This window comes from Rhodotorula paludigena, assembly GCF_050403205.1.
Source record: "Rhodotorula paludigena JCM10292 DNA, Rt_paludigena_JCM10292v1_ctg87, whole genome shotgun sequence".
Classification (NCBI taxonomy): Eukaryota; Fungi; Basidiomycota; class Microbotryomycetes; order Sporidiobolales; family Sporidiobolaceae; genus Rhodotorula; species Rhodotorula paludigena.
The window spans coordinates 1-17,798 of record NW_027481371.1 but is presented as its reverse complement, the minus strand read 5'-3'; the positions used below and the strand labels follow the sequence as shown (position 1 = coordinate 17,798).

Here is a 17,798-nt window from a genome sequence, read left to right as displayed (position 1 = left end):
CTGCCCTGCGCGTGTTGCGGTGCGAGGGCGACGCGCTGCGCCTGGCCGCTGCCGCTGCCGATGGCTCCCGGCTTCCGCGCTCGCGCTTGGTCGCCTTGGTCGGACGCATCTCGCTTGAATCCGCTCACCCTTTTCTCGGTCTTGAACGGTACTTCCTGCTCGTGTGGCTCGGCCTTGTCCTCGCAAAACTCTCCACGACTCACCGCATCCAGCCTCACCTCGGGCTGGACCATCGCCCCCAAGTTTCCGTTCTGCGGTTTCTCCAGTCTTGTCCCAATCTCCGCTCTTTGCAGGAGAGTGCGGAGCTCCTCTGTCTCGCCCATTCCCTTGCTCTTCCACTTGCGCCGCGTTCCCCCTCGCGCCGCGGAAGCCGCCGCCCTCGGCCGCGTCTTTTGTTCTCTGCCGACGCCGTGTCCGAGCCAAATTGCGCCACGCCAGCTTCTAGAGTCGCTTTCCCCATGGTGCTACACGACTCGTCTGCAGTTGCGGCTGGATACCCCGCGATGCCCCGACTTGCTGCTTGACGCACATTCCCGCTCGGCCGCGAGAAAGACGTTGAGCTCTCTTCGGAGCGACGGAGGCGAACAGGCCGACGTCTCCGCGGGCTTCATCTTTGTGTGATAAGCGGCCCATCCTTGGTCATGTCCGTTAGCGAACGACCCGGAGCTGCTCCGGGCGCAGCGCCGAACCCAGCGCTCTGCTCCCTTTGTGCGGCCAACGGCCTCCGGCTGATCTATCCCGGCCTCGTCAAGCACTGATCGCGGCTGCAGTCCGTTCCTTCGCGGGGTTCGTCTCGGCGCCAGCGCCGCCTGCAAGTCATTGATACGTTGCTCAGTCTTCTGCTTCTCCCCCTCCATCAACGCCGGCGTCGCGCTTCATTGTCTGTCTAGCCCTGCTATTGAGTCCGCTCCTGCCCACTCCTCGTCAACCCCTCGACATGCACGGCGACAAGGTCAGCCGATTCGGCACTGTGCAGCAGCTCCAGGCGGACAATGGTGCGCCAGCACCTCTTGCCCTCTGAGCTCCTTCTCGTCACGGCAGTCCGCTGACCGACTGCTCACCGCTGCGCATGCATTTCTGCAGACATTACGGTACCAGCGCCCGTTCCCTCTGCGCCGCCATCGCCGAATGGTGCGGCGCGGTCAGACCGCCCGCCGCGGCCGATGAACGCCTGGCTCCTCTTCCGCACATCGCAGCTACGCCAGATGCAGCACGACCAGCCCGACATGCGCAAATCGCAGGGAGAGCTCTCAAAGGTGCGCTGTCTGCGCCGCGATGGCGTCTTCAGCGCGGGAGGAGCAGGGTCCCCCTTCTCACGCTCATCAGACTGACCGCTCGCGTCCGCGCAGATCATCTCCGAGATGTGGCGCAACGCCGACCCAGACGTTTGCCTAGTCTGCACTGATCCGGATGGAATCGAGCTGATCGGGTTTGACATGTGCAGGTCAAGCAGGGCTACGAAGACTTGGCGAAGCAGCACAAGCTCGAGCACCAGCGAATGTACCCTGGTGGGTCATAGTCACTCTCTAGGATCTTGCCTCTGCTCTGACGCATCGACGCTGCAGACTACCGCTACTCGCCGGCGACCAAGCCCAAGTCATCGACTCGCCCGAAGCGCACCGCGTCGACCAGTTCGCGCTCCTCCCGCCCCGACTTGCGCCTTTCGTCCTCGCCCAATGCGCGCTCGGTGTCCTTCGACGAGGGCGAGTCGGCCTTTTTCGCCAGCGGGAGCGCCTCGCCCGCATCGTCGCGCAGGCCGTCCCCGCGGCTCGTGCAGCTCCCGACGCCAGCGACTGCGACATGGCGGATCGAGGCCGGCGAGTGGTCGCCGGACCTACCCGTGTACTCCCAAGACCAGCAGTCGCAGGACCCGCGCCTGCTGTGCGAGCCTTACACGGCGTCGCATCTGCCCGTCGCAGGCGGATTGCCAGCTTCCGCTCCCGCCACGATGGCGAGTTTCTCGAGTTCGCTCGGCCTGACCATCTCGCAACCGATGCCTGCCGATGCCCACACTGTGCGCTTCCCTGCACCTCTTACACTTGCTTCCGTATTCTGACGATGCGAGGTCAACAGGCCTACGATTCAACATGGCAGCAGGATGACTTGCATTACTGCCCGCACATCTCAGCCTCGGCATCGACAAACACAGGCTACTTCGGTTCGACGCAATACCTCTCGCCGCCCGCTACCGCGACGTACCCGTTGTCAACGTACGATGCGACGGCACACTACGTAAGCGAGTATTCGACAAATCAAACGGCGTATCTCGAACCAGCATGGGAAGGGCAGGTTGCAGCGCCTGCTCCTGCGCTGATTTCGCCGACGGCTCGCGAGCACCACCATCGAGCCAGCTCGGGATCGACCGTGCTCTCGCGTCACTCGTCCGTCTCGTACGGCGAGTCTTCGAGATACGAGAACGCAGTACCGCCGTCGTCATTGTACGGCGTGGTTGCGCCTCAGCCGCAGCGCCCGCACATGACGCGCCGAGCGACGACGAGCTGGGAGGAGTCGACGGCACGCGGGAACAGCCGTTCAGCAGTCGCAGGCCGGGAGCGTTCGCCCTCGCACCCGCACCTGACGACGCTCTCCACTCGCTCGGCACCGACGCAATACGCTTCGCTGCCCGTCGCGTGCGGACCTGTTGCGCCGCCGCCGTCGCTGCCACACTTTCACTCGGCAACGTACGAGCAGCAATTCTCGCAGGAGGACGAGGTGTACTATTGGGCCCGACGCACGGATCAGGTCGTGCCCGTAGAAGCGCCAGACTTTTCCCGCCACAGACATGCGGCGTCGTCTCTCGAGTACTTTGACCGCTCGCCGTCCGATTGCCGTCCTGCCGACTCGCATCACCCGCACGCCCTCCACTGATCAGATCCTGTCACGCTCAGAATGCCTGTACCCCATAGATTGTCCGTTCCCCTCCGGTCGTCCTGTCGCTCCCCTTGGCTAGCATACCCTTCTGCGTCTTGACTTCTGTGCCTCCGTGTCGTTCGAACCTCCGCAATACTGCATCGCGCTCGCCATCACGCCAGACCAGTTTGCGCCTAGTCCAGCAGGCTTTGCCGGAGAGTCGCAGGACATGCAGCCGTCAAAACAAAACCTTGTCAAGAAACGCAGCGTCAATCGCAGCAACGGATGGCTCGGTCGGCAACGATGTGCAGCGTGAGAGGCCGACGTCAGACAGCGAGCGGCGAGCGCCTTTGCATCGCCAGCAAGGCCGAGGCACAAGTTGGTTCGAGCGGCACGAGACTTGATCTCGCGAGCTCGGGCGACGCCACGCGCGCGTGCGGTCGGTGTCGAAAGGGAGCAAACTCTTGAGTAGTAGCTCCATCCGGGCTCGGGAACCGAGGTGCAGCTTTTTTGAGGGGAGAAAGCCCAGTAGAGATGGATGCCCATCTTCCACGCGCGCACGCTGCAGATCCTCCCGTTGAAGACTCGAAGCAATGAACGGCTTCATTCGATCCCCTGAGTTGGCTGCGGTGCGGGCACCCGGCTGACGATCGGCCGGACGGTCTGGGGCTCGATCACACGGCAAGCGCGAGGCAGAGCCCGTTCGAGAAGGTCCCGTGCTCGAGGCGAGGCACATGGGCGATGGCTCGCGACGGATCTTGTTGCTGCACAGTATGCGCCACGGTGGAGCAGGGGACAGGGAAGGGAGGAGACGAGACGCAAACAGCGCAGCGAAGGCGAGTGCGGTCCCGAAGTAAGGCCAAACGACAGGAGGAAGAGATCGAGGATGGCATCGGTGCACCATCGTACGCTCGCCGCGCGTTCCCGTCCAGAGCCTGGTACTTTCGAGCATCGAAGTGGGGCTCGGAGCGCACGCATCGTCGCCACGCTCGTCGCGCCTGCGTCGCCGCTGCTGCAGCTCGCCGGCTCGGCACGCGCACTGCACCGCTCGCATCGCCGCTGTCTCGTCTGGCCGCGCCCAGTTCGCACAGCGAAGTCGCTTCCCTCGCACTCGCTCCCGCCGTTTCCTGCGCAGAGCCGAGCTCGCCGTCGCCTGCACGTCGTCAGCTGCGCCTCGTCGGCGCCGCAGCGCTCCTTCGTCAGCCATGGGCGACGCCAGTCCGCAGGCATCCACATCACGCGAGCCACCCGCCGCATCCGACGCTGCGGCACCCTCGCCGACTTCGCCGCCACAGCCCGCGCGCTCGACGCGTAAGGGCTCAACTTCGAATGCGCAAGCTGTCGAGCAGCTTCGCGCGAGCGGGCCGGCGGGCGGCGCAGAAGCCGGCGCCTACTCGCGCGTCTTCCCGTTCACGCGCAACACCTCGCAGCCGGGTGGCAATCCTCCTGCGCCCGGTGCTGCAGCTGCTTTCCAAGAAGGCGCTCCTGGTGCAACCAGCCCACGGCCCAGCCTTGCAGGCATTTCGCGCCCTTCGTTCATCGCGCTTCCTCCCCGCACCGTGCAGCCCGGCCTGCAGTCGCCCGCAGGCGTCACCTCGCCCTCGGGCCGCCATTCAGTCTCGTCGGCCGAGTCGACAGGGAGCCGCATCGCGCCCGACCTCGGCGGCAGCAATGCGCGCTACTTTCCCATGCGCAGTGTCATGTATCCCTCGTCGTCCTCGGCGGGCAAGCGCGCCCGCTCGAGCGGCGCAGGGAGCAGCAGCGCAGGTGCCGGGCGGTCGACGGCTCCGCCAGGGTCTGCGGAACAAGTTCTGTCCGAGGAGGGCTTCCCGAGCGACGAGGGCGGCAGGAGCCCGAGGTCCGCCATGTCGCCCGGCGAGCTCAGGCAGGCCGCTAGTGACCTCGGCTTACTGAGCAGCGAGGCGGCGGGAAGAGGCGCGCGCTCCGCCGGCGGGCGCAGCGACAGCCGCAGCCGCGGAAGCTACGAGCGACCTCCGGGCGCACGACGCTTTAGCTCCCGTACCGAGGGCGATGGCTCGACCGAGCGCGCCGGCTCCAGTCCTAGCTCGAGCGAGCAGAAGCCCCCTTCCCTCGACCCATTCCTTCCCGAGCCGACTACTCACGCCAAGATCGACGACCCGTCTTCCGACGAGGGCGAGATGGACGACGACGGCCTGCACGAGCGCGAAGGCGAATCGGAGGTCGAGGAGCGCGATTTCGGCGACGAGGAAGCGCCGAAGTCGCCGCCCGAGCCACCTCAGGCGGATCCAGCGTCCTTGCGGCCACCTGCGCCGCCTGCACCACCAGGCCAGCCGTCGCAGCGCGAGGCGCGGCGTTCGGCCGGTCCGAGTTCGAGTCGGACTGGCATCAGCGAAATGCCGATGCTTATGACGTCGCGTTTCGAGCACAAAGTCGACGAGGCCGGCGGGGTGTACGTTTTGACCGGGCGAGAAGGCCACCTCGAGCGGTGCGAAGACGAGCCGATTCATGCGCCAGGCGCGGTACAAGGCTTCGGCGTGCTTATCGCTTTCGACTTTGAGGAGGACGAGCGCATGGTGGTCCAGCAGGTGTCTGAGGTGCGCGGCGATCGTTTCCGACTTGTCTTTCCGGCGCAGGACTGACTCTTCTCGAACTCGCAGAACTCGGGCTTCATCATCGGCCTGCCCCCGCGGATGCTCTTCAAGGCCAAGTGCCTGTCGCACCTGCTGTCGGAGGACGAGTCGGATGCGCTGCGAGATGCCATCGACGCCCTCGACGAGCGCGACGAGGACGAGTCGAACGAAGAGGTCGGACCCTACACCTTCTCGCTCTCTGGGCGCGGCGTTCCCGGCACCAGCAGCGACGATGCGCAGAGCCGCAAGCGGCTCGAGTGGACGTGCCACGCCGCGATTCACCGCCCCGACCGCGCACGACAGCCCAAGCGCGTCATCCTCGAACTCGAGCTCATGGACGACCAGTTCAACCCGCTGACGACCGTCTCGAGCGAGCCAATCTCATCCGACGAGCGCGGCGGCATGGGCAACCCGGAAGATTATGGCGAGAACGGAATCAACCCGACCGAGGCGGACCTCATCGAGTCGACCGTGTCGATCGCCAAGCCGTTACGCATGCTTGCGCGGCACAAGACGACCCGCACGCGCCGACGCAATCCGCAGCGTCGCAGTCTCGAGGAGATGGATGTGGTCGGGCTGCTGAGTCAAATCAACGATCAGCTCGCCAAGACGGATGACCTTGAGACGTTTCTGAAGATTACGGCGGGCGTCTTCAAGGAGCTCACCGAGTTCGACCGTGTCATGATTTACCAGTTCGACGAGGCGTGGAACGGGCGGGTCGTCGCCGAGCAGGTCGACTGGTCGCGCACGAAGGACCTCTTCCGCGGGCTCAACTTTCCCGCTTCCGACATACCCGCACAGGCTCGCGATCTGTACCGCATCAACAAAGTCCGCGTCTTGTACGACCGCGACCAGCCGACCGCGCGCCTGTGCTGCCGTACGATGGACGAGGTCGACGTCCCGCTCAACATGACGCACTGCCACCTGCGCGCCATGAGCCCGATCCACATCAAGTACCTCGGCAACATGGGTGTGCGCTCGTCCATGTCGATTTCGATCATGGCGTTCGGCGATTTGTGGGGGCTCATTGCGCTTCACACGTACGGCCGCTTCGGCCACCGCGTCTCGTTCTCCGTCCGCCAGCTGTGCAAGCTTCTCGGCCAGAGCATCTCGCGCAACATCGAGCGCATTTCCTTTGCGAGCCGGCTCCAGTCGCGCAAGCTCATCAACACGGCCGCATCGGATGCCAATCCGTCGGGCTACATCGTCGCGAAGGTGCGCCCCTCTCTTTCGTCTACGCACGCTCGGTCACTGACCGCTGTAAATTTCCGCCCCTGCAGGCCGAGGACCTGCTTGACCTGTTTCACGCCGACTTTGGCATGCTGAGCATCGGCGACGAGGCGAAGGTGCGTTCTACCTCGCAGTGTAGCCTCGGACCGTGACTCATTCATACGATGAACAGATCCTCGGTAACGTTTCCAACTCGCAAGAGCTGCTCGCCGTCCTTGAGTACTTCCGCATCCAGCGCTTCACTGGCCTCCGCTCGACGACCGACATCGCGTCCGAATTCCCCGACATCGACTACCCGAACGGCTTCAGCCTCATTGCAGGCCTGCTCTACGTCCCGCTCTCGTCGGAGGGCAAAGACTTTATCTTCTTCTGCCGCTCGCCCCAGCTGCACGAGGTCCACTGGGCCGGCAACCCGTACGCCAACAAGACGCAGGGCGAGGACTTTCGCCCGCTCGAGCCGCGCAAGTCGTTCAAGATTTGGTCCGAGACGGTCGTCGGCAAGTCGCGCGCGTGGACCGATGAGGAGAAGGAGACGGCGAGCGTCTTGTGCCTGGTCCGTCACAGTCGTCTGTCCTCTCGCGCCGATCGATCACGCTGACGTTGACACTCCCCTCTCCTCGCAGGTCTACGGTGCGCTTGGCTTGACTGTCACGCACCTCGTGTCGCCGCTCACCCCTTGCACTTTGCCCTGCAGGCAAGTTCATCGCTGTCTGGCGGGAAAAGGAGAGTGCGCTGGCGGCGAGTCAGCTCACCAATCTGCTCCTCGCGAATGCGAGTCACGAAGGTGCGGCGTCTTCCTCTCTTGCGGATCAACAGCTTGCTCATGCCCTGCCTTGCTTCTCCGCAGTTCGTACGCCACTCAACGCCATCATCAAGTGTGTTCGACTCTCTTGTACTTCACGTTGCGGCGATGCTGACGCGCGCGCGCGCGCTCGCAGCTATCTCGAGCTCGCACTCGACGGGCCGATCCAGGGAGAGGTTCGCGACAACCTCGTGCGCAGTCATGCAGCGTCCAAGTCGCTCATTCACGTCATCAACGACTTGCTCGTACGTGAATCCCTCGATGCTTCGCCGAACTCACAGCTCACGTACGGTTTGCGTTCGGCAGGATCTGACTCGCACAGAGAAGGGCAACGAGCTTTTCCTCACCGATCCTTTCAACATCGCCGACACGCTCAACGAGGCGCTTGCCCTGCACCGCGATGAGGCCGAGCGCCGCGGCCTCGCGCTCGAGATAGTCGAGACGCCTACGGGCACCCCGCCCACGGTTCTAGGTGATCGCGGCAAGATTCGCCAGATCATCACCAACGTCGTCGCCAACGCTCTGAAGCACACGGAGGAGGGTGGCGTGCTGATCGAGTGGGGCGAGGTGGTCGACCAGGACGTTGAGGATGCGCTGCGCGAGAAGCAGGACTCGATCCGGATCGGCATCAGCGTCACCGACACCGGGCACGGCATTCCCGAGAACAAGCTCGAGGCCATCTTCCGACAGTTTGAGCAGGTCAGCACGATCGGCGACAAGGAGCGGGAAGACCCGAAGCACTCGACGGAGCAGGCCGTCGGTCTGGGCCTCGCGGTCGTTGCCCGCATCGTGCGCAACCTCGATGGCCAGCTCCAGGTGGAGTCCAAGGTCGGCAAAGGCTCGAAGTTCACCTTTATATTCCCCTTCCGCTTGCCGGCAGTGGACGACGAGGATCGGCCGTCGTCGCCTTACCGCCTCACGGCTCCGGGGTCGCCGGAGCAGCATTCGGACGGAGGGCAAGTCGAGCACCAGACGACACGGCAGATCAGCCCACGGGCCGTGCGCGACCCGCTCGTGCGCCGTGGGAGCAAGAAGAGCGCTAGCTCGGCGGGCTCGCGCATGTCGCGCTCGTCCGGCCCATCCGACATCGATTCGCTCATCAACGCCATGTCGGGCTCGAGCTTGTCACCGGGCACCAATTCGCGCCGGCAGCAGCCGGTACCTGAAAAGGCGGGCTCGGCAGGCTCACGCTCGACCAACTCGGCTTCGGCCAGGTCGACACGCTCGTTCCGCACCGCCTTCAGCAACGCGCAATCAGTCTCCGACTCGAGTAGCAGGTCCGGGGCTCCGCTTGCGTCGTCGTCGACTCTGAATCCCGGCAGCATGAACATCACCGACGCCAAGGTCCCGCTTCGCGCAGCGCGCGTGCAGGCTTCGGCCGGCAGCGGCGACGCAGCGACTTCGCCTCTGTCGTCGCCGAACCACGGCAAGTATCCGTCCGGCATCAACCCTTACTTTGCGTCCGCACGCTGGCCGGTGGCTGTGCCTACCTCCGCCTCGAATGGACACCCGGCACAAGCGCTGGTCCGCACCGATTCGCAGATCTCCAGCGCTTCGGGCGCTTCGGGGGCGACCGAGCAGTCCTCGCGGCACACGGCGATCGAGAACACGCCACGACCTGCGTCGCCTGCTCCCAATTCGCAGCCTGCGCCTCGCGCGCGCCGCGAATCGCAGGTCTCGCAGCCGGCGGACTCGGGCGACAAGCCCAAGCACATCAGCCAATACCGCAAGTCATCGGTCGACGAGGCTGGCGAGTCAATCGCGCCAATGCGGGTGCTCGTCGTCGAGGATGAAGTCCGTTCGGTGTCGCCTCCTCGTGTCTGGCTCGCTGCTGACCTGCTCTCCCGCGTTGCAGATGGTGAACCGCCAGATTATCTCGATGCGCCTCAAGAAGGACGGTCACGACGTCGTTGTTGCGGAGCATGGCGGCGTTGCCGTGCGCAAGTTTGAGGAGGACCGCACCGGGTTCGACATAGTGCTCATGGACCTGCAGATGTGCGTGCCGGCTTCCTCAGCCCCTCCCGCTCGTATGACTGACGCGGCTGCATTTTCGCAGGCCCATCATGGGCGGCGTTGAAGCGAGTCGCAACATTCGCCGCCTCGAGCGGGACGAGCCCGTCCCCGTCGACAAGCAGCGCGAAACGTCGAGGCTCAACCGTGGCATCCCGATCCTCGCCGTCTCTGCGTCGCTTCCCGAGCGTGACCGGCCGACCATCGTCGACGCCGAGCTGGACGGCTGGCTTCTCAAGCCGATCGACTTCAAGCGCCTGCGCACCCTCATGCGCGGCGCGCTCGACCTCGAGGCGCGCGATGTAGAGGTGTACCGCCCCGGTCAGTGGGAGCGCGGAGGCTGGCTCTCAGCGTCGCCCACGTCATCGGGCCCGGCGTCGCCCAAGCCTGCCGATCAGGCGGGCCCGCCGCGGCGCTCGCGCTCTGGGCGTTCTGACCGCGGCTCGCACGAGGCGTAGGCTTGCGCCTGTGTCTCCCTTCTCCACATTCCTTGTCGTCGGTTCATACACGTTCTCCGCATCTTACTACCCGCATCGGCCTCGCTTGACGCGCCGTCGCTCATTTCGTCATACCCACCGCCTCTTTGCATTCTCCTCGGACCGCCTCAATCGTTGCCGCGCAAATGTCTTTCCCTGTTACTTTTAACCTACGCACGACGGCCGCCACGCCAAGGTCGACCTTTCTCGCCACCTTCTCATTGCATACACGATCTATTCAGAAGTTGTTCCAAAGGTTTTCCCCCATGTCGTCCCTCCTACACCCCCCGCCCCGCCCTCCGCCCTTTCCCGCTTTGTCCCTCGCGTGTTGTCTTTGTGCGCAGAGGGGTGGCCGCACCTTCGGCTGCTCCGCTCTCGCCGCCCTCGCTTGGCCGTGATCCTGGGTCTGTACTTCGCATGCCCCCTCGTCGTCACCGTCCTCGTCTGTTCCCCGTGTACGGCAATAGAAACTCCGAAGAGTGCCCTCTCACTGCGCATGTCACCGCTTCGTCTCTAGCCGAAGTGCCGGATCGTGCCCGTGCCAGCCGGGTTTGCCGTCTCTCGCTTTGAGCAAGGCGGACCTGCACGAGACGGAGTGTCGCGGGGCGGACCAGCTCGCTGCTGCGGCGGAGCGGGACGAAAGGCCAAGGACCAGCAAGGTTGCGCACGGGGCCGTAGGTGAGGAGCCACGCGCGCGGAAGAGAGCCGCTGTCACCTCTCCCTCGGCGTGCGGGCGCCCTGCTCGCGAAACGGCGAGGGACTGTGCGCATCAAGGAGACACGATGCAGGGACGGACTAGTGCGTCACGAAACGGCAAAGAGGGAAACGACGGGGAGACACAGGAGAGAAAGCGCTAGGGGGCGGGGCTGCGGCCGTCGTCACCCCGAGCCGGCAAACTCGCCCGTTGCTGACGAGGCGAGGAGCGAGGTGATGAGGCCAAACAGGCCGAGGATCCTGCGCGTCGGTCCGGCGGAAAGAGGTGAGCCCGGATGGCAGCGCCGAGACTAGAGACGTGGCACGCACGACGAGAAGATTTCGATGACGAGGACCTTGACAAAGAGCTGCGGGTCGGCGGCGTCTGCGATGGCGGCGTTCGAGCCCGAGATGCCGACGGCGACGCCGCACAAGAGATTGCACACGCCCGACGTGAGGCCGCCCCAGAAGAGGGCAAACGCGGTGAAGTAGTTGCGCGCCGTGTACAGTTCGGCCGCCTGCGGGACGGCGGCGAGTTTTGCGGAAAAGACGATCGAGATGATGACGCCGCTGTTACCGTGCGAGTATGAGGTCAGCTTCGGGTCAGAGAGAAAGCGAGGAGGACGACGAACTAGATGCCGACGACCTGGGCGGGGTGGGACAGCGAGAGGTCAGTAGCTTGTCTCTGCATGCTCGGTATTCAGTACACACCTCGCAGAAGATGATGCTGCGCGGACAGGGGATGCAATGGGTCAGCAAGAGGTGCGCAGGCGGCAGAAGCGATGAGGCGATGGACATACGAGATGAGGTTCTTTGTGCGGATGCGCGGGGTGCGCACGCTGCCTCCGAGGATGCTCGCGCCGGTGATCCAGATGCCCCTGTGTTTGCGCGGGTGTCAGCCGTGGTCTCGTCGCCGCGAATGCGCGCGCTCGAGGCGAGACGGACCAGCCTGCGCCGGCGACGCTGAGGCCGATGTTGAGGCCGATGCCGGCGAGGGCCCAGGCGTAGGGGCTGGTCTGCTCGATGAACGCGCCCGGGTTGAACTGGGTGCCCGAGCCCGTAAAGACGAGGTAGGCGGCGAACGAGGCGGCGAGGGCGGCCGTCGAGTAGGTCGCGAGCGAGGTCGTGTAGCCCATCCTGAGTGCGTGTGCGTTCTGCTGCTCGTCTCGGCGTGGCTGTCGCTGTGCACGGCAGTCCTGCGGCGTCAGCGTGCCGCGCTGGTGGTGGTCCTGAGCGACGAGGTGGGGTCGCGGCGAGTGAGAGGAGCGCACGCGGGGGTCTGGGTTGTCTGCGTGTGCTCGTGCTCTTCGTGTGCGCACGCTGTGCTCTCCTCTGCGCGACTCTGCTGCGACTTTGCGATGCGCGAGATGACGACGGACGCGAGCATCTCGTCGTCTCGCTCCGACCTTGCACTTCGGTTTGCCCAGCTTGGAGCGTGCCAGGACGAAGCGTATCGTGCTCGCTGCTGCTGGCTCTCACCCCTCGCATTCCCCGCTCAACCGCCTCTCCACTGCGCCCGTTCCGCTCCACGACCCTTGGCTGCATCGCGACACATCCGCGCCGGGCTATGCTTGCGGCAGGGGTCAGCAGTACTGACCCGCTCTGCAGGTTGAGGCACCGGTCCGTTCTGCAACGAGACCTCGGTAGCGCGACACATTCGGGCGAGCTATGCTCCTCGAGCGGCGAGCGCACCTCGTCGCGGCGCAGGAGCCTCTCCTCTCTGCGACACGCCGACTGCTGGTCCGGACTGCTGCTTCATCTGCGACTTCGGCCCATGGACGTGTAAGCCTTTGTCCGGGCTGCGTCGCCGCTTCGTCCCCTGCAAGTCCTTGATCGTCGTCGATACATTGTGCTTTTCCCGCCGCTCGCACGGCCCCTCTGTCTCTTCTGCCACCTGCTCCTGTTGTCGAGCTCCGGCGAGACGGAGTGGAGCGAGCGCCTCGCCTCGTACTCGACGCACCGTCTCGGATCTCCTGCAATCTCGGCGTCTCGAGGCGTCGCGGGCGCCTGGGAGTACCCCGGACGGCTGTAGCGGGCCACGCGCAATGGGTAGGCGCCAACGTGGGACACAGGGCGAGTGGGACAGGGGCGGGGGAGGACATCAAACGGGGTGGAGGGGCGGATTGTGCATTTCACACGTGCGTGAGAGGGGCCGAGGGGGTCATCGAGCTCAGGGAGTGGGCGGGCGCTGCAGAAGGATCTGTGGCTGCAATTCGCCGTGCAATGTGCGGCTGGCCAGAGTGCAACCGCAGCCTCCGAGAGAGCAAGACGCTCGACTTGCAGCGCCCAGACGAGACGACGACGAGACTGCCGAGGGCTGCCGCTGCCCGTGTCGCCGACTCGTGCGCGCGCTCAGGATGCTCGCGTGCGCGTGCTGAATGCTCTGTGCGCTCTCCTGCCCCGGCCCTCGCTGCAGCTCCCGCTGTCGCTCGTCGTGCGCTCATCGTGCTCCCGCTCGCAGCTGCCGTCTCTGCCCGCCTCGACCGCCTGCGAAGACCGCGAGCCGCCCAACACGCAAACTCGGACCTAGAACTACAGCCCCTACCGCACGCACCGCTACCACGACCACCCTCTGCCGCCGCCGCCGCCGCCGAGCAGCACCACTCGCGCCTCGTCTCGCTCGTCGCAACCTACAGCACCTGCGCACGCACGATGAAGTTCAGCCACTCGCTCCTCTTCAACGCCGTCCCCGAGTGGACCAACCACTACCTCGCGTCCGTCCCCCGCTTCTCGCGATCGCCCTCCCGCTAGTTGCCCCCCACTGACGCCCCCTCTCCCCCAGCTACGACGCCCTCAAGGCGCAGATCTACAAGTTCGAGAAGCAGGCCGTCCTCGGCTCGGGCCCCGCCCCGACCTCGTACCGCGACGACGACCCGGACGACCTCGAGGCGAGCGCCGGCGCGAGCCGCGAGACGGCGCGCCCCGGCACGAGCGCTCAGCTCGGCCGCGACTCGCAGAACGAGAAGACGTTCGTCCGCCTCCTCGACAAGGAACTCAACAAGATCACCGAGTTTTACGTCGAAAAGGGTGCGCTCTCCCGCTCTCCACCGCTGCATGCGTGCGCGCAAGCTGACCGCGACGGTCGCGTGCGCAGAACGCGAACTGCTCGGCGACCTCGTTCTCCTGAAAGAAGACCTCGAGCGCCTGCGCGAAGACGAGGAGGAGGCAGGCGAGTACACCGACTTTGACTACGATGACGACGCCGCCTCGCCCTCGCGCCCGCGTCGCGGGGTCGCGAGCCGCTCGCGGTCGACTCCTGTAGCTGCGGGCGGCGCAGCACTCGGTGCGACGGGTGGCGGCAGCGGCGGCGCGGCGGGGCTGCGGCACCAGCGGAGCCAGCACGCGCTCACCACCACGAGCGGCGGGAGCGACTCGGAGGAGGGCGAGGACGACGACGACGACGACGACCTCGACCTCGAGGCGGGCGTCGGCGCCGACCCGGACGCGCGCAAGAAGGGCGCGTTCGCCAAGTTGCTCAGCGACCCGCGCGAGTACTCCGAGGCGAGTCGCGCCGGGCGCAAGACGGGCCGTCGCAAGCGCGCGTCCTTCTCGGCCAAGGGCGCCACCGCGCCGGCGGGGCACAGGAAGCGGCTGTCGGCGTCGGTGAGCGAGACGGGCGACCTGCTCGGGCTCGCCGAGGACGAGGGCGAGGGTGCAGACCACGACGACGACGACGAGGGCGAGGAGGACTTTGAGGACGCAGAAGAGGAGCTGCGCAGCCGCCGCTCGGGCGGGAGGCGCTCGAGCCACTCGACGACGGGCGCGTCGGGGCGCAGGCGCTCGCTCGGAGGAGGAGGAGGAGGAGGAGGAGGAAAGGCCAGCGCCGTCTCGCCCGGGAGGAGGGGCTCGATCCGCCCTCTCATGGGCCGCCGCGCACTCAGCAACTCGCTCCTCACGACCGAGGAGGAGGGGCTCATGACCGCTGGCGCGGGCGTGTGGGACGGGCTGAGCGACTGGGCGATCGACACGCGCATCATGTACAAGCGCAGGCTTGCCGCGCTCTTCACGGTGCGCACTTGCCGTCACTTTTCTCGCTGCGGGGTTGGCTGACTGACGCGTTCCGTGCCGCGCACAGTCGCTGTCGGAGCTCAAGCAGTTTGTCGACCTGAACTACACGGGCCTGAGCAAGGTGCTGAAGAAGTGCGTGCCCCTCGTGCTTGCGTGTTCCTCCCCACATGCTGATGCGTCGCGCCCGCAGGTACGACAAGATCACCAACTCGTCGCTGCGGCAGCACTACATGACGACCGTCGTCGACCGCACGTTCCCGTTCGAGCGCACGACGCAGCAGCGCCTGCAAGCGGGCACGCAATCCATCATCCCACTGTACGCCGACCTCGCGACCGGCGGCGACATCGACCTCGCGCTCAAGCAGCTCAAGGCGCACCTCCGCGAGCACGTCGTGTGGGAGCGCAACACGGTCTGGCGCGAGATGATCGGCCTCGAGCGCCGCGGGTGGTCTGCATCGGGCGCAGGCGGGCGGCGAGGCGGCTCGGGCGGCGCAGGGACCGACCTCCCGCTCGTGCAGCCGGCGAGCCCGCCGTCGGGCCTCGAGCACAAGCCCGCCGAGCTCAAAACGCCGCTTGGCAGGGTCCGCCTCCCGAGCTGGATGACAGCGTCGGCCGTGACGGGCTGCGTCGCGCTCCTCCTCTTTGCGTACATCCTCTCGGCGCAGTGGTTCGACCGCGTCGAGGAGCAGAACTGCCTCGCCTTGCTCGTCGTCGTCACCATCTTCTGGGCCCTCGAGGTGCGTCGGTGTCGCGTCCGTCCTGCGGTTGTTGCCCTCCTGACCTTGTTCCGCATTCGCGCAGATCATGCCCCTCTTTGTCACGGCTCTCATGGTCCCCTTCCTCGTCGTCGTCCTGCGCGTACTGCGCTCGACCGACGGCGAGGACCGCCGTCTTTCGAGCGTCGAGGCGACCAAATACATCTTTGGCCAGATGCTCAGCCCGACCATCATGCTCCTCCTCGGCGGCTTTACGCTCGCCGCGGCACTGTCCAAGCAGAACATTGACAAGGTGCGTCGCCGCGCGTCCTTTCGCCCTGAAACATGACCGGAGCTGACACGCATGCGTCTCTGCGCAGGTCCTCGCCACCAAGGTCCTCTCGCTCGCCGGCACCAAGCCGCGCTCCGTCCTGTTCGCCTACATGCTCGTCGCGTGCTTCGCGAGCATGTGGATCTCGAACGTCGCGGCGCCCGTCCTCTGCTACTCGCTCATTCAGGTGCGTTCTCAACGGAATGTCCTTCTCAGCCTCGCGCTGACGTGCGCGCTTCGCAGCCCATCCTGCGCACGCTGCCGTCCAAGTCGCCGTTCTCCAAGGCGCTCATCCTCGGCATCGCCCTCGCGAGCAACATTGGCGGCATGGCGTCGCCCATCTCCTCGCCGCAGAATCTGATCGCGCTCGACTACATGAACCCGCCCATCAGCTGGCTCGGCTGGTTCAGCGTCTCGATCCCCGTCTCGTTCTCCTCGGTCGCCCTCATCTGGCTTATCCTTCTGTGGTCGTACCGCGCCGGATCGAGCCAGGTCGCGATCAACCCGGTCCGCGTCAACAAGGAGCCGTTCACCGCGACGCAGTGGTTTGTCTCGCTCGTCACCATCGCGACCATCATCCTGTGGTGTGTCGAGACCAAGCTCGCGTGGCTCTTTGGCGACATGGGCATCATCGCCATCCTTCCCATCGTTGCGTTCTACGGTTCTGGCGTGCTGCGCAAGGTGCGTCTCGCGTGGGTTTTCGAGTGAGTGTGGGCGCTGACTCGCGGCGCGTGCAGGCCGACTTTGATCACTCGCCGTGGTCCATCGTGTTCCTCGCCATGGGCGGCATCGCTCTCGGCAAGGCTGTGCTGTCTTCCGGCTTGCTCGACGACATGTGCGTGCGCTCGCGGGCTCCTCATGGGCCGGACTGACTCGGAGCGCATCCCGCAGCGACGACATCATCGAGCGAGTCGTCCTCGGGCTCGACATCTGGCCCATCCTCGCCCTCTTCTCGTGCATCGTTCTCGTCATCGGCACGTTTATCTCGCACACGTGCGTCCTCGCCCTAGTCTGGCTCGCGTTTGGTGAGCTGACCTGGCTTCCGCGTACTCCCAGTATCGCCGCTGTTCTCGTTGTCCCTATTGCCGCGCAGATCGGCGCCGCTATGGAGGTCCCGCACGAGCGCCTCCTCATCTTTGCGACATCGCTCATCTGCAGTGCGGGAATGGCGCTGCCCATCTCGAGCTTCCCAAACTTGCAGGTGCGTCCGGGCCATCTCTCGTGCTCTCGCTACAGTTGCTGACGGTTTCTGTTGGTCAACAGGCTATCAACCAGGAAGACGAGCTGGGCCAGCGGTGTGTTGCGTCGTTTCCTCACGCTTGTCGGCCGCGCTGAACCTCCGTTCCGCTCCCGCGCAGCTACCTCAACCCGTCCGATTTCTACAAGAACGGCATTCCTGCCTCGATCGGCGCCACAGTCATCGTCATCACCCTCGGCTACGCCATCATGCGGCTGCTGGGCCTGTAGGTGGCCGCCGTTAGACGCCGACCCTGCCTTCCGTAGAGCTCTCCCCCTCGCTGTTCTCGTCTCAGAGTTTTGTCCGTTCACCTGCAATGTCCTTGTCTGTCTTTGCTACCTCGTCGGACCGGCAGCCTCTTCGGTTCCGCGGCGGAAGTCGAGTCGAAAGTTGCTTGCAAGCTCGGGAGGAAGAAGCCGGTCTGAATACTCGACAGCCGGACGGCCCCAGCAGCTCGATAAAGCTGTAATGCGAGCCCTCAAGTGGCTCTGTCGAGCACCCTGCTGAGTAGAAGCATTTTTCCTGCGAGCTTCGGCGAAGGGCAGCAAACGTTATGTGAATGTAAGCTGCAGAGCCTGCAACATGCGCGGGGATCTAGCTCATCGGTAGAGCGCTCGCTTAGCACCTTATCAACAAGCAAGTGTGCGAGAGGCGCAGGGTTCGACTCCCTGGTTCTCCAGCTCTTCTTTTGCCCTTTTGAAGACTGCTATTTTTGCTTTGTAATGTAATTAGATACCCAGACTAGGGTAGGGGCCAGTCAGTCAGGGGGCCAGTTAGGGCACCATCAGACTCTGAAAAATGCACAATATCAGGTTCGGTTGCACATGCAAGCAGATCGGGAAGGTCAACTTGCA

General features: G+C 65.2%; 4 protein-coding genes across 4 annotated transcripts; 3 read left to right on the top strand and 1 right to left on the bottom strand.

Moving 5' to 3' along the window:
- Positions 1-937: 937 nt before the first annotated feature.
- On the top strand, positions 938-2,868 carry JCM10292_006566 (HMG-box domain-containing protein; the record flags this gene model as incomplete). Its single annotated transcript, XM_076652706.1, has 6 exons — positions 938-995; positions 1,084-1,256; positions 1,350-1,385; positions 1,445-1,508; positions 1,566-2,014; positions 2,074-2,868. 6 exons carry the CDS (start codon positions 938-940, stop codon positions 2,866-2,868), a joined length of 1,575 nt encoding a protein of 524 aa, XP_076501734.1.
- Positions 2,869-4,055: 1,187 nt separating this feature from the next.
- On the top strand, positions 4,056-9,962 carry JCM10292_006565 (uncharacterized protein; the record flags this gene model as incomplete). Its single annotated transcript, XM_076652705.1, has 11 exons — positions 4,056-5,426; positions 5,490-6,677; positions 6,743-6,808; positions 6,865-7,245; positions 7,316-7,322; positions 7,387-7,476; positions 7,540-7,567; positions 7,631-7,739; positions 7,801-9,288; positions 9,350-9,489; positions 9,551-9,962. The coding sequence occupies 11 exons, from the start codon at positions 4,056-4,058 to the stop codon at positions 9,960-9,962; spliced, it is 5,280 nt and encodes a 1,759-aa protein (XP_076501733.1).
- An 896-nt stretch (positions 9,963-10,858) lies between these two features.
- Positions 10,859-11,809, bottom strand: VMA16 (H(+)-transporting V0 sector ATPase subunit c''; the record flags this gene model as incomplete). Its single annotated transcript, XM_076652704.1, has 6 exons — positions 10,859-10,934; positions 11,004-11,243; positions 11,306-11,319; positions 11,385-11,400; positions 11,474-11,551; positions 11,619-11,809. The coding sequence occupies 6 exons, from the start codon at positions 11,807-11,809 to the stop codon at positions 10,859-10,861; spliced, it is 615 nt and encodes a 204-aa protein (XP_076501732.1).
- Positions 11,810-13,051: 1,242 nt separating this feature from the next.
- On the top strand, positions 13,052-17,174 carry JCM10292_006563 (uncharacterized protein; the record flags this gene model as incomplete). Its single annotated transcript, XM_076652703.1, has 14 exons — positions 13,052-13,058; positions 13,135-13,387; positions 13,456-13,700; positions 13,768-14,681; positions 14,749-14,813; positions 14,872-15,418; positions 15,483-15,689; positions 15,757-15,894; positions 15,951-16,388; positions 16,445-16,542; positions 16,599-16,700; positions 16,764-16,908; positions 16,971-17,002; positions 17,066-17,174. 14 exons carry the CDS (start codon positions 13,052-13,054, stop codon positions 17,172-17,174), a joined length of 3,300 nt encoding a protein of 1,099 aa, XP_076501731.1.
- Positions 17,175-17,798: the final 624 nt, after the last annotated feature.